This window comes from Salvia splendens, chromosome 10 (genome assembly GCF_004379255.2).
Source record: "Salvia splendens isolate huo1 chromosome 10, SspV2, whole genome shotgun sequence".
NCBI classification, from domain to species: domain Eukaryota; kingdom Viridiplantae; phylum Streptophyta; class Magnoliopsida; order Lamiales; family Lamiaceae; genus Salvia; species Salvia splendens.
The window spans coordinates 26,827,910-26,851,933 of NC_056041.1; the positions used below are offsets into that span (position 1 = coordinate 26,827,910).

At 37.5% G+C, this 24,024-nt stretch overlaps 3 protein-coding genes and 1 non-coding gene across 11 annotated transcripts; 2 read left to right on the forward strand and 2 right to left on the reverse strand.

The window, feature by feature from the left end:
- Positions 1-4,833: 4,833 nt before the first annotated feature.
- LOC121750716 (U4/U6.U5 small nuclear ribonucleoprotein 27 kDa protein-like) lies at positions 4,834-7,550 on the forward strand. 8 transcript variants are annotated; one of them, XR_006039925.1, is made up of 3 exons: positions 4,834-5,483; positions 5,720-5,790; positions 7,149-7,550. XR_006039925.1 is itself a non-coding variant. In XM_042145309.1 (2 exons), exon 1 carries the CDS (start codon positions 4,885-4,887, stop codon positions 5,461-5,463), a length of 579 nt encoding a protein of 192 aa, XP_042001243.1. In that variant the 5' UTR covers positions 4,834-4,884; the 3' UTR covers positions 5,464-5,483; positions 7,149-7,550. The 8 variants fall into 8 exon arrangements, 4 of the variants coding, with proteins under 4 accessions (XP_042001243.1, XP_042001247.1, XP_042001244.1 ...); XR_006039928.1 differs by having other exon boundaries at positions 7,205-7,550; XR_006039926.1 differs by lacking the exon at positions 7,149-7,550 and adding an exon at positions 6,537-6,823.
- Positions 7,551-10,613: 3,063 nt separating this feature from the next.
- On the reverse strand, positions 10,614-13,593 carry LOC121750491 (replication protein A 32 kDa subunit A-like). Its single transcript, XM_042145028.1, has 10 exons — positions 13,453-13,593; positions 13,264-13,374; positions 12,856-12,953; positions 12,726-12,767; positions 12,559-12,636; positions 11,796-11,874; positions 11,620-11,697; positions 11,445-11,524; positions 10,929-10,997; positions 10,614-10,846 (listed from the first exon to the last, which is right to left on the reverse strand). The coding sequence occupies exons 1-10, from the start codon at positions 13,534-13,536 to the stop codon at positions 10,765-10,767; spliced, it is 801 nt and encodes a 266-aa protein (XP_042000962.1). The 5' UTR covers positions 13,537-13,593; the 3' UTR covers positions 10,614-10,764.
- A 5,147-nt stretch (positions 13,594-18,740) lies between these two features.
- On the reverse strand, positions 18,741-18,847 carry LOC121753469. Its single transcript, XR_006040443.1, has one exon. It is a non-coding gene; the product is annotated as a small nucleolar RNA R71 (small nucleolar RNA).
- Positions 18,848-19,050: 203 nt separating this feature from the next.
- Positions 19,051-23,793, forward strand: LOC121751872. The gene is made up of 2 exons (XM_042146664.1): positions 19,051-20,778; positions 21,811-23,793. The coding sequence occupies exons 1-2, from the start codon at positions 19,078-19,080 to the stop codon at positions 23,608-23,610; spliced, it is 3,501 nt and encodes a 1,166-aa protein (XP_042002598.1). The 5' UTR covers positions 19,051-19,077; the 3' UTR covers positions 23,611-23,793.
- The last annotated feature ends 231 nt before the right edge of the window (positions 23,794-24,024 follow it).

Below are 24,024 nucleotides of genomic sequence, written 5' to 3' on the forward strand. Positions count from 1 at the left end.
TTAATCTTTGATTGTTGCTACTTCAATTTATTTATGAAAATTCTAAGGCCGACCAAAAAGATAATATGGTCGAAATTGGTGGGATTTCCAACAAATTTATATAAATAAATTCATTTTTATACATGTTTGAGGAAATTAAAGCAATAAATTATTTTGAAGTAAAACATATGTGCATGCACGTGGGTTACCATAAAGATTGAAAGATTGTTGTTTCTCTTGAATGTATCTCATTTTTACGTAGATAATGTAGTTCGATCTGTTTATAGTCCAATAATTATGAGCATTGTTCTTATAGATGTAAGAATTTATCTAATGTGAATCAGACTAATTATTAGTGACACTACTATTTATTAGCAATTTTTTAATAATATTGACATTATGAATGGGTTATATCATATTTTTTTTTGTAACTGATGTAATTCGATCTATTTAGAGTTCGATAATTATATGTGATATTGTTATGTAAAAAGAATTCATCTAATGTGAATCAGACTAATTAATTGATATCACTATTTACTAGCAATTTTTTGTTGTGAATAATATTAAAATTGTGAATAGGTTAAATTTTGTTCAATCCAATATAATAATTTATTTTCATCAATTTTCTTTATAATTTTTTTTCTGGTAAATCTTTTATTGTACCAATCTTTTGTAGTTGATGTAGCTGGATCCGTTTAGAGTCCTATAACTATAAGTGATATTGTTATAGAAGAAAAGAATTCATCTAATGTGAACTAATTTGGATTTATCAACTTTAATTCAAGATGAAGGCACTATTTATTATCGCTTTTTTGTTGTAAATGAATATTAACATTATGAATCATGTTAATATTGTTCAATCAAGCACAACTTTTTTTCCATTAATTCTTGAATGAAATGATTTTACTTTTTTCACATTTATCTATTTTTGACATATTAATTTAGTATACATATTTTCAATTAATTAAATTTTAGGTTAATGTAATGAAAAATATTTTTTATGTAGGTAATTATTACTATGTGTTTATTGTATTAGCCTATTAGGTATTAAGTCTCTAATAGCAAAGCAAAAGATTGACCAAGAAAGAAGACAAGATGTAAATTTAAGGTTGTTTATAAGAGAGGTAGAGATGGAAGAACTTATACCTACCGACTGTGTTTGAGGTTGCGATATTGGTGGTGAAAGATTTTAACGAAGCGTTTGGTGATACAAGTATTATTATACTTCCTCCGTCCGCGAATAGAAGTCCCGTTTTTCCATAAATGGTAATAGGGTCCCACCTTCCACTAACTCATTTCACTCACATTTCATTTAAAATTAATATATACAAGTGGGACCCCTATTTCACCAACTTTTTTCCACTCACATTTCTTAACATTTCTTAAAACCCGTGCCTCCATGAAGTGGGACTCCTAATGGCGGACGGAGGGAGTAGAATTTTGTTTCGGGCAATTGAAGCGCATTAACTATTGCTTCATTGTTATTATTCTAAGTTAAGTTTGTATTTAAGTATACATGTTGTGCATTAGCATACCCGTGGATAAAGCATGATTGTAATGTTTTTATTTGAAATTTGAAAAATAGTCTACATCTCAAGGAAGATGACCGCTTTCTTAGATGACACAAGATTTTATGCGACTTTATTTTGTGTGTTAAGTGGAGAGAACAAAATAAGAGAGATAATAAAGTAGAGATAAAAGATGTTTCCAATTTTAGTAATATGTCATCTTAGTTGGGACAAATCAAAAAGAAAAATGAGTCATCTTCAATGGGACTGACGGAGTACTATAATTAGCATTTGTTTTTTTGTTTTTGTTTTTTTGAAACATTTTTATGGAGTACTATATATCTACTAAAGTGTTATTCAAAATAACACATTTTCTTAATTGGAAACACCATTATCTCCAATTATTCTTTATCTTATTATTCATTCTCCACTCAACTCACAAAATAAGAATATACTACAAAATCTACAACGAATAAGAATTAGAGTGGGACAAGAGAAATACATTTCCTTTTCTAAAAATGTACTTAATTATATTAATCTTATTTTTGTTGAATTATTTAGAATTTGTATTCATTAAGTGAAAATCACATGACCCGTGCATAGCACGGGTGTTAATACTAGTCATCATAAAACCAATCTTATCTATTTTAATTCTTATATTTTAACATCTAATTATAAAATTAGGCCTTGCTTGATATCCTTGAGATAGATGAAAAGACACTCTTTCGACCCAGTTTACAACGTTTGGTTCATTTAAATTGTGTCTTCTCGACCCAATATATATCACATGATCTGTTGAGAAAGTCTGAAAACATACACAATCATTGAATAATTGGGGGAAGATCTAATGCTACTTTGCTTGAATAATTTTAATTTCCGCCTTTGCATTTGCATTTTGTATCCTCGTTAGGCCAAACTCTCATAAAATATTTCGTTGCCAAACGATTTTTAACCATCATCGGACTACGACAAGCAAGGTAAGCACACATACAGCTTGAAATGATCACACCACCACCTGCTGATGATACCGAGAGCATCACAACTGAGACCGTGGAAGAAGAGTGATAAAAAAGCCCCAAACCGAGGAGATTGACCAACAAGATCAACCAACCGAGACTGGATCCGGTGGGAGAAAACTAAGGCTCCAGACCGCTATCAAGACCAGGTGGGAGTACTTCATATTAGGTTATTTTATTTTGAAGTTAATATTTTAATGAGTCGAGCGGCATTATAAACTTTAATGCGGGTTTTCATTGTTGGTTCATTCCCATAATGTAAACGAGAATTGAACCAACCATAGGATTTAAGTCTTATAAATAAGAGACCTTGTATTCATAATTCATTAAGAAATAACAAGACTCCCTTTATCCTTGATTTATTTACTTTTTCTCAAAGAAAATCCCGCCAAACCCTTGTCTGCTCAACAGGAAGCCCCAGTGATGAATACTGATCTCTTGATCGCCGAGCTATAACTTGTCGATCTCTCTCGTTATGATTAGCACCCTAACACTGTTGTGGTTTGTTTACTAAAAGTTGTTTCCACCTACACGTACTTGTACAGTTACGCAAACGTATGTATACGAGAAACCCTGGACCCACTTCTAACCCTAATGAGATTAAATAACATTAATTATGTTTATTTTATAATAAATATATGTGAAAAATATAAAATAAACAAGTCTAAGATTTTTGCATTGTAGGTGAGCCTCATTCTCCAGAAACATACTCCAATAATATTTTTTCTATCTCTCTCATATTTTACCAACTATGTATTAAAATTCATGTCATCCCAAAATCTTTATGAGACGGAGGAAGTATTTAACATGCATATTCAAATTCTATAATTATTTTTATTGAAAAATTAACCGTAATGAGATATTTTGAAAATGATAAATTAATATAAAAATTTATGACAAACATTCTTAAATCATGTTTAAAACATAATAAAAATAGAGTGATGCTAAATAGCCATATTATGGCCAGCCATAATCTTAAAATATTATTAAATTTTTGTGCAATTAATGCTTAATAGTTGAAATTGATGCATATAGAGAGTAACAATTTTTTAAAGACTAATCTATCCTCAAATATTAAATACTTTATGTAGTAGAATATGGAGTATTTATTTACTTATGTAGTAGTAGAATATGGAGTATTTAACAATACACTTTAGTTACGTAATTTAATTATTTTTATCAATTTTAACTATTCTAATCTTTAATTATTATAAAATTATTTAGTAATCAACATGCACTTATTTGTAATCAAACACGTACATATTTTGATTATTCAAAATGAGGTAATAAAATTTATTCAGATTATTTAATAGTATGTACTGAATAATTAAATTTGAATCATAATAAATATATTCCTGATATTTCAATTCTTTTATTAGTGAGTATTTATGTTTAAATTCACTTGTTTAATAAAATAATTTAATTATACTATATATTATTTACTCTATATGGCATCCGAAATATTTACTCTATATACTTTATTAGTGATTATTACTTTATATACTTTATTTTAATATATTTAGCTATTAATATATCTTTATTATTTAAAAATCTTTTGTCCCGTGCATAGCACGGGTGGTAAAACTAGTACTACATGTAAATACAACAATGTATTGATATAAAAGCAATTCAAATAGTTATACTATAGATTAATTTACTGTTAATTTATAGTGAAATTGATACTATAATAATAATAACAATAATAACAATAATAATAATAATAATTTGTCAAAATAATTCAAATATAATTATTTACTATATTTTAAAATTTATAATTAATTTTAAATATAATATATATACATTTAACCTTGGTGTTACTATATCACAGACTACTCACTACTAAGGAAATGTAATTCCACATAGTCATCACAGCCTACTCACTAATTTCTTCCTCTTTATTCCTAAATATGCTATACTATAATAAAAATAAAAACAAAGTAGTAAAAAAAGTTGAGTAACAAATGACTCTAAAAAAAGAATGGAATAAATAAATTAAAAAGAAACTACAATTAAAAACTAAGGGTAGTATTGTCAGCTGAATTAAACATTAAATGAGACAATTAAATTATTAATATCCAAATATACCTATATTTACTGAAATGTCATTTATGGCCAGCCACATTATGGTCACATGGCTTTACCCATAAAAATATAGGATTCGTAACTATTTACCATATTTGAGTTGATACTGAGCCAGGCCTGAATTTAGAGCCCGCTTTAACGAAATATCTTAATCCAATAAAGTTAGTGGACCAGTTTATTTGTGACCTTGCCCGTGTAGGATTGGGCTGAGCCCAGTTGCCAATTCTCTTTTAGGTTGTCAAGGTTTAGCTCCGCAAAACCCAAAATCTTTCAAAATCCCCAAATCTCCGCCGTCCGCCATGAGCGACCGCCGCGACAGGGACAGAGATAGAAACAGAGACCGAGATCGTGACCGGAAAAGAATCCGCGACGACCGTGACCTCGATCGCGATCGCGACCGAGACCGTGACCGCGACCGCAGCAGACGCTCCCACTCTCGCACGCCCGACCGAACCAGATCCCGCCACACACGCTCCCGAACTCGTTCTCCCGACGAAAGGGACCGCCACCGCCACCGACACCGCCACCACCGCTCTCGCTCTCGCTCTCGCTCCCCTACCTCCCCTACTCGTAAGCGCCTCAAGGACAACGTCGTTCTCAAGGACAAGGACGACGCCGTTTCGAAGGATAAGAAGCAGAAGGAGAACGCCTCTGCTGGAATTGATGATGGCAACAAGGATCTGGATCTGATGGATGAGGATGAGATGGAGATGATGAAGATGTTCGGCATTCCAGCGGGGTTCGATTCCACCAAGGGGAAGCCGGTGGCAGGAAACGACGTCGGTGCGGTGAGGAAAGTCACGAAGCGGCAGCCACGCCAGTACATGAACCGCCGCGGCGGATTCAATCGCCCTCTCCCTCCCGAGCGTAATCGTTGATAACTGATCATTGCCTGCAGGTTAGGGTTTCGATTTAATTGATGCTCGTATTGTGATTGGGCTAGTTTGTCAGCTTGAATTGTAATATATACCTGAGCACATTAAATTGGTTTGTGGTTTCGTGTTTTAAGATGAACAATTGATGCAGATATTGTGCAAGCACTTTCTCTAGTGAATTCTGAGTGAGCTTTTGGTTATTAACTTGCCTATTAGATTATTCTGGAACTGTAGTTGAAGGTATTTAGTTGTAATGCAGATAGAAGAGTGCGATGACCTTCATTGAACTAGGAGATATTTCGTTGATTAAATCGGACAACTGAAGAAGATGTAAGACTTCCATTAACTTGTTTAATGGAAAATGCTTATATGCAACTTCCTAGAATTATTTCTGATTCTAATGTGGTTCCAATTTCCCTATGCTGTATACTAAAACGGCGTATTTCTGTAACCTTGTGGCTGCTTACAAGTACTGTTCCTGGTGGTTAAGAGGGTTCAATCATGATAACTGTTGGTATTCTCCCCTGTTGCGGAAGCTTGTCTTTGTGTTTTTCATGTTTCTTTGCTGATAAATGTGGTGTTTGTTTAACAACAGTTTCTGAAATACTCCCTCCGTCCCCGATTAATTGTCACTCTTTGACCGGGCATGGGTTTTAAGAAATGTAAAGAAAAGTTGGTTGAAAAAGTTAGTGGAATGTGGGACCCACTTTTTATATTGGTTTTATAATAAAATGTGAGTGAAGTAAGTTAGTGGAATGTGGGAACTACTTACCATTTATGGTAAAAATAAAGTGTGACAATTATTTAGGGACGGACCGAAATGGAAAAGAGTGACAATTAATCGGGGACGGAGGGAGTATACTATTAGAGAAAGTGAGTTTGTAATTACATAAACCATTTAAGCAGAAAATAGTTGTAATGCTTAATGTAAATAAGAATTTATAACTCCATACAAGAAGGCCCTCTTTCCTTCACGGATAGCCTCGGCAAATTGTCTCCACTTTCATGTGTATCACATACATATTGAAGCATTATTATATGTTTCTGTGTGTTCTTGAAACAACTGTGCCTTTTAGTCTTAATGCAGTTAGCCAGTTAGAACAAGTGCGTGTTGACCATCGCTCGAACACCCCTTCTATGTTAAAATCAAGAGAGACAATTGCAGTTGATGTATAACTTCCACTGGGCTGAGTGGAGAATGTGCTTGTGCCATTTTTTTACTAGATTGCAAGTACTCAACTATGTTCTTTATGTAGTGATTAGCATATCTTTCCAACTAGTTGAGTTATTAACACCGTATTCATGTAACTTTACTCTATACTATCTTGAGAGATACTATTATGAGAATTACTCCTTTGAGTTTTGTAGTTGGTAACATTAATGCTCCTTGGCTGAGTTGGCTCCTGTGTGACTTTTTCTTCATCCTTTGCAGCGTAATTGTTATTACATTGATGTTTCTACTATATCTGTATTTCATTACGAAGGTGATTGTTATTACAAAGGGTCAATGTTTGTAGTATTACTTTCTTTTGTTGTTAACTCTTATCATTCCTTGTTAGGAAATGCTCTATGAGTAGGACTTGAACATATGACTGCTCTATTCATTTTGATGCCCCAAAATTCCGTGACAATATTCCGTTACGTACATTGAGATAAATGTATTCCGATTTTCTATGTTGATGCATCAGGTTGAGTATTCGGTGGTGATGATCTATGCTTGCTCTGGTTGGTTCTTGTTTTTTAGCTTTAGGCTTGTGGATGAGAAAGGCCATGCACTTGGTGTTGTCGCCAAGCAGCGGGTGTAAGCATTCGGGTTCGCTGCCTTTCATCCAGAATGTGAGATGTGTCTGTGCCAACCTAAACAAGGGCAGAATTTGAGATGTGTCCTACCTTATGAGTGAGAGAGTCAGTTTTCCATCATAATATTTTAGTTCAGATAATGTTGGTTCCTTAAACAGGGATGGTGAGTATGAAAGAGTTTCGACTTTTTTTTATTATTTGTCGGCTTTCATGTCTGGAGCAGTACAGAATTCAGCAAAATCAAACCTACTTCTATAGTAATAGATCATTCTATTGTAGTTTCAGCTTCATGCAGTGTGGTTTTTCAATTTGGCATGATAAAAATATAGTTTTTTCTTTGCAAAACACCAATACGTCTGCAAAATTAACCGTTCATTAATCTAAACACAAGTTTCCTTTACGTCCTAGATTATCAAACTCCTTATGGCTCTATCGAATGAATTATTCATACATAAGTTCAAGCTCATACACAACTACCTTTCTCTGGAATGATGTACCAATTCACAGATTTGTTCACAAGATGATCAAACATGTTGGGATCCTCGTTTTTAATTCGAAGCATAACCACGGATCTATTCGAAATGCGGGGTAAATTTACGCCACAAACAATTGTGAAAGATTGTTTGATAAGTCGGATAAAAAGCTTCAACGAATTGAATGATCGTTTAATGTTGCTGCTCAAGTATACTGTGTCTGCCTCTACCCATCTTCTATTCCCAATGATAATAGTGAATTTCAGCTTTGAATGTAAATGCAACTGTTTTTGGGAGTTTTTAGATTTCGGTGTTGGTGGAAGTTGTATTAAATAGAGTATTGCAACACCATGGATGAGCAGACCTTAAGAAAATAGAGCATGCTTTGAAGGGAACATAAACACGAAATTGGACGAAAATGTGCAAAAAAAGTAGATAAATGATTGTATCAGAGTGGCGGAACAATGTGCTAAGCTAAAGATCGGGTGGAAATGGCAGGAACTATAGCGTTCCCTCCTCCGAGCTAACGGATTGAAGGAACTCCCTCCGCAGGCACCTCGGAACTAACCACGAGTATCTAAAATGTGGCAGAGCTCTCTTTCTTCTTTGCTATGCTTATCTATTTATTTGAAGGCTCCTAGCTCCAATCCCTAGAGCACATTCATTCAAATTTGACATTTTGTGCTCCTGTAGCAAAACGCTATCTTCTTATTCTCTCTTACACTTTGCAATGCCATCAATTTATGATACTCACATTCATCAGTTGGACGGCTTTTCACCTCTTTTGCATCTACTTGGCCACTTTGCATCATTTAATTGATCCAACAGCCATTCTACACACTTAAGTTCACGAATTGTGCATTATCTCCTCTAAAACATGAAAATATGCCAAAAAGACTATGTATCAAATGAGCCTTATCAATTACTACTCCCTCCGTCCCACAATAGATATCACATTTCGTATGGGCACAGGTTTTACGAAATGTGAAGAACAGTGAGTTGGAAAAGTTAGTAGAATATATGGTCTACTTTTTTATATTAGTTTTATAATAGAATGTGAGTGAAATGAGTTAGTGGAATGTGAAACCTACTTACCATTTGATCGATTTTTTTATTATAATTAGTTGATTTTAAAAGATGCATGATAAATATCTATTATAACTCCTCATTACATTACTAGAAATTGAGGATTTATAATTGTAAATATGTCAATCTTTAATTCATCAGTTAGATTAATAAAAATTAAAAAGTGACAGAAACCCCTAAATTTTAAAAATTCAATTTTTTTTGTAAATATTGTACAAATATATTTACTAGATTAAATAATTAGACATATTAAAATAAATAAATTGATTTTAAAAAATATATAGGTAATTAAAATTTTAAATGTCATAAATATTTCAAATATTTATTTTGTACACATTGGATAGATGCAATATAAATAAAAAATGAAGTATTTTATAATAAATAAAACATACAATATATAAAAATATTATTTCAAATTAAAAGAATATGATAAATAATATAGGTAAACTATTGGAAGTTTAATTTTATAAAGTATTTAAGAGTTTATTTTAATAAGAAGTAATATAATTTGATAAAATAAAGAAAGGAATAATGGATAAAGAAAATAAATTGAGGATTGAAGCACTAACCTTTTAGTAAACGGCCTAACAACTTAACCATTAAGTTCCTGACATATGGTGTAAACATATATGCTCTAGAGGGTGCAATTTTTTACACGACATGAAAATCCGATATGAACATGGTTAAAATTATTGATTTTGTATCAGGTTTTATTGAGTTCGTATCCTTCTCAAGTTGACCCTTTAGAAACCCGATAATTTCAGGTTGAATTAAGTTGGATTCAAGTAACCTGATTAAAAATAATATTATTTAATTATTATTATTTTATAGGAAGTTATAATTTAATTTTATTCTCTATGTTTGCTTAAATCATGTTTAAAGTATGTAAATCAATTTTCATCGTGTAAATTATGTTAAAAATAAAGTATAATATTGTGTTTTAGTCGTTTAATATCATGTTTTAATCATGTAATTAATGTTTCTGTTGTTATTGTTTTGTTGTCGTGTCATGCCAATTTGTATTACTCCCTCCGTCCCATAATAAGAGTCACACTTTGTCATTTTGGTCGGTCCCCCACAATAAGAGTCACACTTCAATTTTACCATAAATGGTAAGTAGGTCCCACATTACACTAACTTATTTCACTCACATTTTACTTTAAACCAATATAAAAAAGTGGGTTTTTTATCCCACTAACCTTTTCAAGCCACTATTCTTTACATTTCTTAAAACTCGTGCCACAATAAGATTAACTATTATTGTGGGACGGAGGGAGCAGTATATTGTATCGGGTCCGTGTTAAATGAGAATTGTGTTCGGATTTGAAGATAACATAACAAGTAGTCGAGTTCATATTCGAATGGAGAATTTCTTTAATAGGATGAGTTCAGATTAGATTTATTAAATTAGGTTATTTTCATGTTCACCCGATAACAACGCATCCCATAACAGGCCAAGTTCGGGTTAGATACCAAGTTAAATTTCATTAGATTAGATTGTTATGGGGTTGGGTCATTTTGAATTAGATTGTTATTAGATTGACCCGGTAACAATCCAACCCTTAATAGGATCAAGTTCGGGTTTAATGTTATTGGGTAGGGTCATTACCAATAGCAATTCAATCCGCATAATGTATCACTTGTACTTCATGGAATAATAGAGAATCAAAGAAAAGAAAATGGAGATGTCCGTACTTAACGCAAGATGGACGGAGCTACTATTTGCTACTTCATCACATAGACAAATGATAAATCACAACAAACCATTATAAAAAAAATATTAAAAACATAATATTGCTAAAACGAGAATTAGCATTTAGATATAATAGAAGCAAGCGTCATCATAGACTAGTCCCAGTAGTTAACAATCTTCATTCTTCAAAAGCTAGAATTAAGTGTTCTTCACAAACTTAGAATAATACTATGCTTTAGACCAAATCCAAACTCATGCTGAGACTGACTTGTAGTGGAATTCGTCAATGGTTGAGTACACCAGCCCTTCTGATTCAAGAGATTCCATTGTTTCTCTGGTAAAGATAAAACACACGAGTAAACAAGAATCCATCTATAAATATTCATTTATGTGTAGAAAGAGAGACAGGCGCATACGCAATCTTTTCCTGGGAGATTTTTAGTTTTTGAGCGATTTCATTCCGATGGATGCCCTGTTCCTTTGCACTGAAATACAACACAGATTTGAGAGTTCAATCTTAGACAAGAAAAATGAACATAGTACAATACTTCCAGGATGAGAAAATGAACACATTTGCAAGTTACAAATCCAGCTCTTGTTATCGAGTAGATCCAGTAGATCAACAATGTCTAGAATGAAGTAAAGGTTTCAACTGCAGTGCTATGGACAGTGAGTCAATACCATTACAAAAACTGCAGTATTGCAGACAGGAAGTAGATCAATGTCATGATTTCTAGGGTATGCTTTAAGTTGGTGTATCATATGGTAATATTATTGATCTATCCCATATTCAATACTTGAAACTCTATTTTTTCAATCCAAGTATGAGTATAATTATTTCTGTGGTGAGCCTGGAAAAACACGTAAATTTGAAGCCAAAACAGGAATAGGCTAACCTATGTCGACAAAGAGAATCAAACTGCATGACTTACTTAGATGTGGGCAGTTGGAGATAGTCCAAAACCATCTTGTCGATGCTCCCTAGTCCATCCATGCTGTGGTCTTGAGAAACCTAAATGGTGAAAGGGATAGGTAGTCGATGAAATGAGTTTGCTGCATGGGATTATCTTGAACAAACAGAAAAGAATGATGTTGTGAGGAACCAACTTGACTTGACGTGATGGCTTGCTGCCCATTGTTAGGAGTAGTGGCAGTTGACGAAGCTAAAGTAACAGAACCATTCTTCTGTGATGAGCCACAAAAGTTGGTAGATTATTATCACTTCGATTACATATTGAAACAGTATCACTTCTTTCATGCATTAGAAGCATATGTAAAAATACCTGTAATTTGGTGTTTGTACAGTGAGCATGAGCACATTCAACGAAATGGTATGCGATCTCATTGTAACCTTTCACGGGCCTGAACATAACAGAGTAGTTAAGAACGAAGGGAAGATGTGTTGAAGATACTAAAAAGGTTAAGCAATAGCATCTCCAATTCTGGAAGGCAGTAAACAAGGAGTTGGTTTATCACATTCATCGATTAATACTTTCAACTGGCTACAGGTTTACTCTTTATTATTACTAATTGGCTTCTACATGCAAAACCCTTGATATCGGGTAAGAACACCATAACCCGTGCTAATCCTATTTATCTATAAAATTTCTCATGGATGATCAAATCAGAGAAGACTGAAAGGAAATAATGTTACAATATATGGGTCCTGTACCAGAAAGCACGGTTTGAAAATACAATCATGGCATGTGACCTTTGCTAAACATTACGATATGTATACTAACCGACCAGCTAACAAACCTTTTCCTTTTACCCCTGCAAAAGTACATACCTGTAATTGCTTTATCATGCACATTTACTATATCCCACTTAATAAATATTTATGTTGGTTTAGTGTTACTATACATCATTCATCCCGATCTTTCAGACATAAAAATAATGGAGAAGCTTGCTTCTGGGGTACAAACTATGTACCAAGAGAAGCATCCCTGTGTGCAACTACACATAACACCTAAAGTAGAAATGTACTTCTTCCTACAAACAATCAAAGTGATAAAGAAACAATCAATTTTTCAGGTAGCCAATCACCTGATGGCATAAAGAACAATTTCCTTTTTCCCTTTATAACTGCTCAAATGGCCATGAACTCGTACATAAATCCCATCTCTGCCACATAGCATAAAGGTTTTTTAGTCAAACCTAAAAGAAAATCACAATCACAAGAAAAGAGTTTGTTTTTCCAAACGAAAAGTTACGTTAATTCCTCCACTTCCTGAGTGTCCTGTGCATCATTAACCCTGCCCAAATAACAAACAAACATAAAAAAACTATGAAGCAATGGTAACAAAAGCTAGCACTAAGGATTAACAAATAAGAGAACTCAACCATCTCTTGCAGCCAATACGCCCTGTACCATCATCAATCACGAATGATACATCAGTAACCTTTGCTGTTTTGTCAAATACCATTCCCACCAATTTCACCTGAAAAATTACATGTATCAGAAATACACTTCATGAACTTACTCTCAACTTGCAAGACAAATAACAGTTGAGTGATTACGAGTCAGTTCATTAAGGTTCGTGAAATGCACACAACTTCTAGATGATATCTTCTCTCACCGATCCGTTTCAGAACATCAGCACCATTAATCAGCAGATTTCCTTAATTAGATGATTTAATTTGCAGTACTTTAAATAAATCGATATCGAAACCAAAAAACAAAATAGCAATTTCAACAAAACTGAATCATACAATCGGAGAACAGTAATTCTAAGATACCAAGGAACGCACATTGTAGACGCTGATGCCGTCGATGAGGATATCCGACTTGTCGCCGTCCGATGGAGTCGCCTCCACGATTTGCTTCACCGTTACCGGATACATCGGCTGGGCATCTCGAGTCTAGGGAAAAATCGAGAATGATGAAATAAATAAAAAAGGTGAATTTAGTAGGGTTTTGATTTGTGCTGATAGATTTACCTTGGCAGAGGAGGGAGATGGATCGGCGGTCTGCGAAGAGACGAAGCCGGGCGTGGAGTCGAATTGGCTGCTCTCGAACATCATTTTGTCGCCTCTAAAGATTAGCGCCTCTGCCGATCTTGATCTTGATCTTGCTCTTGCTCTTGCTGTGTGTGTTGAGATTTTAGAAGGTTAAAAGGCATTTTATATCAAAGGGTTTCGCGCCTTTTTCCCAATTGTTTGGCGCCATTGGTGATTCTAGGTTTTATACTCTTATTATTATTATTAAAATTATTCAAAATATCATCAAGTTTACTAAATTTCAAATCAACTTAGTAGTTTATAAAATGGTAAATTATTATTATATCATAAATTTGAACATTTTTTCGGTTGTTTCATAGCTAAAATGTTTAGCATGCTATGTGTATGAATTTACTGACATGAAATGTAGTATTATATAAAGACACGATTGATTGACTATGGGGCGTCATACACAACTTCCCCTTAATTTGAAATTATGGTACGATTGAGAATATTATAAAATTTGGTGAAATTGTTGCTGAGTTTATGAAATATGGAAAATTCTAGTTCATCTTGAATTTTTAAAATTTTAATCATCAATTTTTTTAAATTCACAATTATCTTATTTAAATAAACTTAGAACTCTTACAATTAAAAATCTACAATCGCCTACATATTTTAGTTACATATGTTGATATGATTTTATATTTTATTTGTGTTATTTAGCACTAGAACTGGAATTTTCTCATGTGATGACTGGCGTGAATCTTAGATGGTAATCGAGAGATATATAGTAGATAACATTATAGCTGGGATGAAGGGAGCCATCTGTCTCTACTAATTTGAGTTATATTTTATTTTATGTCCGAACTAAGTTGAATTATTTTATTTTTAAAAAAAAATAAAACATCTAATCACTCTTATTTTATCTCATCACATATTTTACTCTCTATTTATCTTTTCTATTTTATTCATTTCTCCTACTTTTTCAATACAATTTCTTAATCTTCATTTCCAAAAGTTTTGACTCAGCTTAGTTGGGACAGAGCGCGTATATTGGTAATATATCTATATTCTCTATTTATAGAGGAAACAAAATACCTCATCCGTCCCATAAAAATATGTGCAGTTTCCATTTCCGTTTGTTCCATAAAAATATGTGTATTTCCATTCATGAAAAATTGTCCCCAATTTATCATTTACATCAATTTATTTACAACTTGTCTACCAAATAAACTTATTAAACACAAATAATAATGTGTGTCTCACAATTCACTAACATTACTTTAACTACTATTTTCCTCATCTCTCTTACTTTACCAATTGTGCATTAATTGTCATGTTATTTCAAATGCATATATATTTTTATGGGACGGAGGGAGTACAATATACAAGGAAAGTTCAAACTTGATTTATCATTTCTCATATGATCCATTTCGTAATGTGACATTGTTGTGATTTATAGGGTGCAATTTAAGTACACAGAATGAGTAATAATTCTCTAAAAATACCACTTCTGCAAGTGTACAGAGTTCAATTCAGTATAAAATGTGTCGAACCCACATGGAGAAGATTAATTGCTAAAACTAGTAAACCTTACTAAAAAGCAGTAAAATAGTTTAATTTTGGGTTTTTGATCAAGAGGGGAGTGAAGGACGGAACGAGAAGGAAAAATGTAAGGCCATCCACAACGCTGTTCCTATACCGTTCCTATACCGTTCCTTAAACCACTATTTGAGGGCCCCACTGTACTTTTTTACTCTATTCCTTAACTAAGGAACGGAACCTGTAACCCTCCGTTCCTTAACCGTTCCTTAACCGTTCCTTAAATTACTATTCATTCAATTTCATTTTTTTTTATTTTAAACCCAATTCAATTTAAATAAACACACTTTAAAAAACAAACACACTTTATTAAAAAAGCACACAACATTAAAAAAAATTACAACTTAAACGTAAAAAAATAAAAAGCACACAATTAAAATCCTAAAAAAATAAAAGTACACAATTTTAATAATTTCATCCGCCAAAATTTGCCCAAATGTGCTCAATTAGATCATGTTGGAGTTGGGTGTGGGCACTAGAGTCGCGTGTCCTTGCACGAATAGATAACCGTTCTTGTATAGACGGATGCGCTCCACTTCGAGGCGGACTACTTGCGGTTGAGCTTCCGGGGGATTCGTCGTCGAACCAATTTCCCGCCTCGGGTCCTTCGTCTTGGACAATCATGTTGTGCAAGATTATGCACGTATACATGATGTCGACCATGTTTTCCATGAACCACGTACGAGCCGGGGCTTTGATGATGTTGAAGCGCGCTTGGAGAACCCCGAACGCCCTCTCCACATCCTTGCGAGCAGCCTCCTGCTTCTGCGCAAAAAGAGTCTGTTTTGGGTTCGCAGACCCACTGCACGTCTTCACGAAGGTAGGCTACTTCGGGTAGATGCCATCGGCGAGATAGTACCCCATTTTATAAAGCCGGTTGTTGGCGACGAAGTTGATGGCCGGCGCTTTACCATCCAAAACTTCGGTCAAGAGGTCGGACTGGTGGAGCACGTTTACGTCGTTGTTCGACCCGGGGACCCCGAAGTACGCGTGCCAGATCCAAAGGCGGTAGTCGGCAACGGCCTCAAGTATAACGGTTGGGTGGGTGCCTTTGTGGCCGCTCGTGTAGGACCCCTTCCACGCCACCGGGCAATTCTTCCATTGCCAGTGCATGCAATCGACGTTGCCGAGCATCCCGGGGAATCCGTGCACTGTTTCGTGAAGGTTGAGCATGAACTGACAATCGGTCGTGCTTGGCCTTCGGAGAAATTCGTCGGTGAAGGCTGCCCGGATGCCTTGGCAGAATTTGAGCAATCACATTCGCCCAGTGCTGTCTCCGATGTGGAGGTATTCGTCGAACATGTCGGCCGTTTGTCCAGTCGCAAGCTGGCGGATTGCTGCAGTACATTTCTGCAGCGTCGTGTGGCTGGGACGGCCGACCGCGTCGAACCCTTCCTGGAAGAACTCTTCCCGGGCTGCCAAAGTATTCGCGATGTGGAGAAATAACGGTTTCCCCATGCGGAAACGGCGACGGAAGTACGTATCTCCCCAAACCGGGTTATCGCAGAAGTAGTCTCGTACTAACCTTGCGGCGGCTTCCTCCCGGTTACGATGGATTGACAAACTCATAGTTTAGGATGTTTAGATGGGTGATTAACACATGTTGTTGAATCTTTTGAGGTATAAAGTATATGTTTCACCCACTTTTCAGCTATTTTTTAGAGTTAACAAGTTTGTCGGAGTTTTGATGCAAGAACAGGTCTAAAACGGGCAAAACGGAGCGAACGGGCTGACCACAGAATGTTCGCCCGACCGGGCGAATTTCATATAAAAAACGCCCGGTCGGGCGCAAGCCGAAGAAAACAGAAAGTTCGCCCGACCGGGCGTTTTTCATCCAACAAAACGCCCGACCGGGCGTTTGAAGCCTCATCGCGATTTACCCAGATCGCCCGACCGGGCATATTCCGACTTACAGATCGCCCGACCGGGCGATTTGTCACTGTTGCCAACTTTGCCTCTTTCTTACTCCGGATATAAAAGGGTTCTCACTCATTTCCAAACCCTAACTCCCACACCACGAATCTTAGCAAGAAAGTAAGGTTTTGAGAGGATTTGAAGTCAAGGAGCTTCCCATTTCCAAGAGATTGGAGGAAGGAGACCCCCCACCATCAATTCCACCATAGGGAGTTCTAGTATCATTTCTATTATGTGTAGCTTTGTTTTCCTTGTTTTTGCTTTTATGTTAGCTTTGACTATGAGTAGCTAAGCTTTTAGTAGGGATTTGGTGAAGTTTGAATGGATTGTATGGATTGAATCTATGGTTGAATGCGTATCTATCTCTTTTGTTGGTTTTGTTGAACCTTGGTCTTTTAATATCTAATTGCTTAGCTACCAATTAGATAAATCTTGTACCTAATTGATGTTATTGAGAAATACAAGATTAGGATAGATGTGTAATCAACAACTCCGTGCATTATATGTAATCGAGAGATGCATAAGCTAGAGAGAGGGCTTGGGTCCGTTGTGCTTTGGAGTCAATCTCGAATTGTATGGACGAGACTCCTACACTAGAGATTGACCCACGTGTTAGATGCACCCGAGAGGGGGTCTAACCGATTATCCCGACTTTCCTAACCGCATTTGAGGCCCAATAGATGAGCATGACCCATAGATGAAATCCTTGATCCATTCTAACGGATCCATTTCCCTATACTTTCCCAATTTGTGTGAAAACCTATCTTTGTTTGTTTGTTTTTCTTAGTTAATTGTCTTACTAGCTTATTTGTTCTTTGATCTTAGTTAAGAAAACCAAAAACCCATTTTATTAGTCTAGATAGTGTTCAAAGTTACATCATAGTATTCAAACCGGCTTTTAGTCTCCGTGGATCGATAATTTAGCTTACCACGTGCTACTTAACTCGTACACTTGCGGGTGACGCTTTTGAATACTAAATTAGCACGAGTCAAGTTTTTGGCGCCGTTGCCGGGGACTAAATTTGCTTTTGTGTTTGATATTGTGAAAAGATAGAGAATACTAGTTTAGACATTTTACTTGCTTTAATTATTTAGTTTAGTTTTCTAGTTTAGCTCTATTTTGACTTTGTTTCCTCTCTTGTGTTGTGTAGGTTTTTATGCTCACGCGCTCAAGTCGTTTACCCCTTGAGCCGATTAATTTAGAGATAGAAGCCGCCAATAGAAGAAGAGGAGGACGAAGGAGAAGAGCAAGAGCTCAACATCAAGTTGAGCCAATGGAAAATCCACATGGGAACAATGAGGGAATTCCCCCTCCACCTCCACCTCTATTAAATCAAGACCAAATCATTCTCCAACTACAACAAGAAATGGCGGAGATGAGAAGGGAAAGAGAGGAGGAAAGGAGGCGAGAGGCTCCGGTTAGAGACGCATTTGGGAACGTCAATATCCCACATCCACCCTATGATACAAGGGTGAATGCCAACAATTTTGAGTTGAAGACAGGATTGATTCAATTTGTGGAGCAACGTGTTTTCTCGGGAAGGCCCACGGAGGATCCTAATAGGCACTTATCTAAATTCTTAGAGATTGCCAATACAACTAAGCTTAATGGGGTTCCCGACGATACAATCAAACTTAGGCTATTTCCATTCTCATTGTCGGGATATGCTAGAGATTGGTTTGATAACCTTGAGCCGGGCTCGGTTACAAGTTGGGACGACTTAGCCCAAAAGTTTTTGGATCGATTCTTCCCTCTAAGCTCCACTCTCAACCTCCAAGCAGAGATCTCCCACTTTAAAATGAAGGGCCAAGAGTCTATGTTCGAGGCTTGGGAGAGATTCAACGCCTTGCTAAAGAAATGCCCCAACCATGGGTTATCTCCGGGCCATCAAGTGAGCCTCTTCTACAATGGATGCTCGGAGTTTATCAAGAGTCAATTAGACTTTGGTTCGGGGGGTTCATTCTTGGACAAGGGGGTCGAGGAGTGCAAGAAGATGCTTCAAAGGCTTGCCTATACTAGCAAGGGTTGGAGCTCGGGCCGAGATAGTTCAATGCCGGTGGCTTCGGTTTGCGGATTCGGATGCATTCAATCTTCTCAACCAACAAATGATGTTGTTGAATCAAAAGGTGGATGGCCTTAGTTTGGGAGTGGCACCTATGGGAGAGCCTTTACATACCGTGGAAGATGTCAATTATGTGCATCAAGGAGGGAATCAAAGGAACTTCTACAACTATCGCCCTAACAATGGGGGTGGTAATTACCAAGGCTATCGCTCACCCTTCAATGCACATCCAAACCTTTCTTATGGCAATCCAAACAATGCTATCCAACCACCTCCACCACCTCGTTTCCCTACACCTAGTGGGTCGACAAGTGGGGCCGCTAATGTGCCCACCAATTCTAAACCTTCAAGTGATGATGTCACCCATGAGCTTCTAAAAGCTCTAATGGAGAAGACCGATGGAATCATGACACAATCTACTAAGAGAATTGATAAGGTTGAGACGGCGGTAGTGGAGGTCACCACGAGAATGGGGGCTTTGGAGCATCAAATGAGTCAAATTGCCCAAGCCGTGGGCCAACTTCATCAACCGGGGCAATTCCCAAGCAACACCATTCCTAACCCAAAGGATTGCAAGGCTATCAATTTGAGGAGTGGAACAAGCTATAAGAGCCCCCCTATGCCCGAAAAGGAAGCTATTGTGCAACCCGAAGAAGAAGAGACAATAGAAGTGGAGGCATCAACGAAGAGCCCACCAAAAGATCAAGCCGAGACAATAGTTCCTCCTAAGCCCACGGAAGTTAAACTTCCTTTCCCTCAAATGATGCAAAAGAAAAAGAAGGATGAACAATTTTCAAGATTTTTGGATATCTTTAGGAAAGTTCAAATTAACATCCCTCTTGTTGAAGCACTTCAACAAATGCCAAGTTATGCAAAGTTCCTCAAGGATGTGGTATCACAAAAAAGGAAATGGGGGCACTATGAGACGGTCAACTTGACGGAGAGTTGCAGTGCAATTATTCAAAGGAAGTTGCCGGCCAAAATGCAAGATCCGGGAAGCTTCACTATTGAGTGCACTATTGGAAATTGCTTTGTGGGGAATGCCTTGTGCGATCTAGGGGCTAGCATTAATCTTATGCCATTGTCCTTCTTCAACAAGTTGAATATTGGTAAATTGAGATCGACTAGCATTACTTTGCAAATGGCGGATAGATCGGTGGCATATCCCTCGGGCATAGCAGAAGATATATTGGTGAGGGTGAATGAGTTCATATTCCCCGTTGACTTCGTGGTGTTGGACATGGAAGAGGATAGAATTGTACCTCTTATTTTGGGAAGACCGTTCCTTGCCACCGGGAAGGCCATGATCGATGTTTCAAAAGGGGAACTTACACTTCGTCTCAATGATGAGAGCGTGACATTTTCGATATATGAGGCCTTAAAGAGGCATGATGCGGAACCGGGAGGAAGCCTACAACATTGCAATGTTGTGACCGTGATGGATGAGTGTGTTGGAGGAGTGACACCGACCTCTTACTTGGATGATCAATTAGAGAGATGCATTTCTCATTCCATGTATTCTTCTCATTCTTTTGATGTTTTGGATGCTAACCCCGAGTTGTTGGAATTTGTAGGTGCTTTGGACTCGGCTAAAGAAATCCCTAGATCACTTCGTCCACAATTTCTACCTCTTAGGAGTGGAAGTGAAGATAGCAATAAAGATGGGGAAAACAAGAAGCTTGAGTTGAAGCCACTTCCACTACACTTGCGATATGCCTTTCTTGGAGGGAATGACACTTTTCCGGTAATTGTATCATCTTCTCTCTCTAGTTTCGAGTTGGATAAATTGTTGAGAGTTCTTAGGAAGCATAAGAGAGCCATTGGGTGGTCCATATCGGATATTAAGGGAATAAGCCCAACCGTTTGCATGCATAGAATTCATTTAGACGAGGGGTATAAGCCTAAGGTACAAAACCAAAGGCGACTAAACCCTATTATGCAAGATGTGGTTAGAAAAGAAGTGTTGAAATGGTTAGATGCCGGTATGATATATGCTATATCCGACAGTGAGTGGGTGAGTCCTACTCAAGTGGTGTCTAAAAAGGGGGGCACCACTGTGGTGAAAGGGAAAAATGATGAGTTGATAGCTACTAGAGTGGTGTCCGGGTGGAGAGTTTGCATTGATTATCGCGCTTTAAATTTGGCCACTAGGAAAGATCACTTCCCCCTTCCATTTATTGATCAAATGTTGGATAGGTTAGCCGGACATGAGTATTATTGTTTTCTCGATGGTTATTCGGGATATAACCAAATTTTGATAGCTCCCGAGGATCAACATAAGACGGCTTTTGTGTGTCCTTATGGTGTCTATGCATTTAGGAGAATGTCTTTTGGGCTTTGTAATGCCCCGGCTACTTTTCAAAGATGTATGATGTCCATTTTTCATGATATGGTTGAGAATATTATGGAGGTTTTCATGGATGACTTCTCTGTTTTTGGTATGACATTTGATAGTTGCTTGGATAATCTAACCAAAGTTTTGCAGAGATGTGAGGAGACCAATCTAGTACTCAATTGGGAGAAATGTCATTTTATGGTCCGTGATGGGATCGTGTTGGGACACAAAATTTCAGCCGGAGGACTTGAAGTGGATAGAGCCAAGATAGTTGCCATTGAGCAATTGCCACATCCTTGTAGTGAGAAGGCCGTGAGGAGCTTCCTAGGCCATGCGGGGTTCTATAGGCGTTTCATCAAAGATTTTTCACATATTGCTAGACCCCTTTGCCATTTACTAGCTAAAGATGTAAGATTTGATTTCACTCTTGAATGTGCGCAGGCATTTGAGAAGCTCAAGGCGGCGTTGGTGAGTGCCCCAATCTTGATCTCCCCCGATTGGTCTCAACCTTTCGAGATCATGTGTGATGCAAGTGATGTGGCGGTAGGCTCGGCTTTGGGACAAAAGAGAGACAAGATATTCCGGGTGATATATTATGCTAGTAGGACATTGGATTCGGCTCAAGCTAACTACACCACTACCGAGAAGGAAATGCTTGCGGTGGTCTACTCTTTTGACAAGTTCCGCCCTTACCTAATTGGGGCCAAAACTATTGTCTTTACTGACCATGCCGCCATCCGCCATCTATTTGTTAAGCAAGATGCAAAACCAAGGCTTATAAGGTGGATCTTGCTCCTTCAAGAATTTGATTTGGAAATCCGAGATAGAAAAGGGTGTGAGAATGTGGTGGCGGATCATCTTTCAAGATTGGAGCATGCTAGTGAAGAGGAAAAATTGAAGTTGGTCATCAATGAAGAATTCCCGGATGAGCATTTGTTTTATGTGGCCAAGGGTCAAGTGGCATGGTATGCCAATATTGTGAACTATCTTGTTGCTAAGGTGATTCCCGAAGGACTTGAGGACTATCAAAAGAAGAAGTTCTTCCACGACGTGAAGTTCTATTTTTGGGACGAGCCTTGTCTTTTTAGAAGATGTGCCGACATGGTGATTAGAAGATGTGTCCCTCAAGAGGAGTGGGAGTCCGTTATTATGCATTGCCACACCGCACCTAGTGGGGGGCATTTTGGAGCTAACCGGACTGCTATGAAAGTGCTCCAAAGTGGTCTATTTTGGCCAACCATCACCAAAGACTGCCAGGACTACGTGAGAAGATGCAACGAGTGCCAGAGAATGGGGGGTGTTTCTAAGAAGAAGGAGATGCCATTGACGACAATTGTTGAAGTCGAGTTGTTTGATGTGTGGGGCATTGACTTCATGGGGCCCTTTCCTCCATCTAGTGGGTTCCAATACATTCTACTAGCCGTTGACTATGTATCAAGGTGGGTGGAAGCCATTCCTACCCAAACTAATGATTCAAAGGTGGTGATTAAATTCGTTCAAAAGAACATATTCACGCGATTCGGCGCACCTCGGGCTATCATAAGTGATGGAGGGTCTCATTTTCGCAATAGGTGGCTAGAGGCGGTCTTAGCAAGGCATGGAGTGAAGCATCGGGTGACAACTCCTTATCATCCACAAGCTAATGGTCAAACCGAGTTGGCCAATAGAGAGATCAAACAAATATTGCAAAAGAGTGTCAATGCTAACCGTAGAGATTGGGCTCTCAAGCTTGACGATGCTCTATGGGCGTATAGGACGGCTTACAAGACGCCAATCGGGATGTCACCTTATCAATTGGTCTTTGGGAAATCATGCCATCTCCCGGTTGAATTGAAGCACTCATCATATTGGGCGGTGAGGCAAATGAACATGGACTTCACCAAGGCCGGTAAGGAAAGGAAGCTTCACCTCAATTTACTTGATGAATTTAGGAATGAAGCTTATGCTAATTCCTCAATCTACAAGGAGAGAATGAAAACGTATCACGACAAGATGATTGAGAGGCGTGAATTCCACAAGGGGGATGCCGTGTTGCTTTTCAACCACAAGTTGAGACTCTTTCCGGGCAAGCTAAAATCTAAGTGGTCGGGACCCTTCACTATCAAGGAGGTCATGAGCAATGGCACAATGGAGCTCAAAGGACCCGATGGAAGCACGTTCAAGGCAAATGGTCAAAATCTCAAGAGGTTCTTTACCAAGGAGCAACAAGACGAGGTCTTTGTGGTTGCCTTGATTGAGTAGTGGAGCTTGCAAAGCGTCGGGCAAATGACGTTAAACAATTGCGCTATGGGGGAGGCAACCCCTAGTAGGTAAAATTTATAGCTTTTGTGTTTTTGGTGTGTTTTTATTTTGTTCTTGTTTTTGGTGTGTTTTGTGTGTTTTAAGTGGAACAGGAGATAGGCTTTGATGGGTGAAAAGCGGACAAAAAAAAAACTGGAGAAATGGCGAAATGGACTTGGAATCCAGAAAGTTCGCCCGACCGGGCGTTTTGCAAAGTGCAAATCGCCCGACCGGGTGTTTACAGAAATCGAGATTGTCCAGAAAGTTTGCCCGACCGGGCGTTTTGCAAAGTGCAAATCGCCCGACCGGGCGTTTCCAGAAATCAAGATTGCCCGACCGGGCGATGTACAAAATACGAATCGCCCGACCGGGCGT

Bases quoted from the DNA above. Each gene is read 5' to 3' on its own strand.
- LOC121750716 (XM_042145309.1), top strand. From the start codon at position 4,885: ATGAGCGACCGCCGCGACAGGGACAGAGATAGAAACAGAGACCGAGAT.
- LOC121750491 (XM_042145028.1), bottom strand. From the start codon at position 13,536: ATGATGTTCGAGAGCAGCCAATTCGACTCCACGCCCGGCTTCGTCTCT. The intron at 12,768-12,855 runs GTTGAGTTCTCT...TTATTTGGGCAG, and splicing joins CGTATTGGCTGCAAGAGATG to GGTTAATGATGCACAGGACA. The intron at 11,875-12,558 runs GTGATTGGCTAC...TGTTATGTTCAG, and splicing joins ATTGTTCTTTATGCCATCAG to GCCCGTGAAAGGTTACAATG.
- LOC121751872 (XM_042146664.1), top strand. From the start codon at position 19,078: ATGATGTTGTTGAATCAAAAGGTGGATGGCCTTAGTTTGGGAGTGGCA. The intron at 20,779-21,810 runs GTAATTGTATCA...GAATGTGCGCAG, and splicing joins GAGGGAATGACACTTTTCCG to GCATTTGAGAAGCTCAAGGC.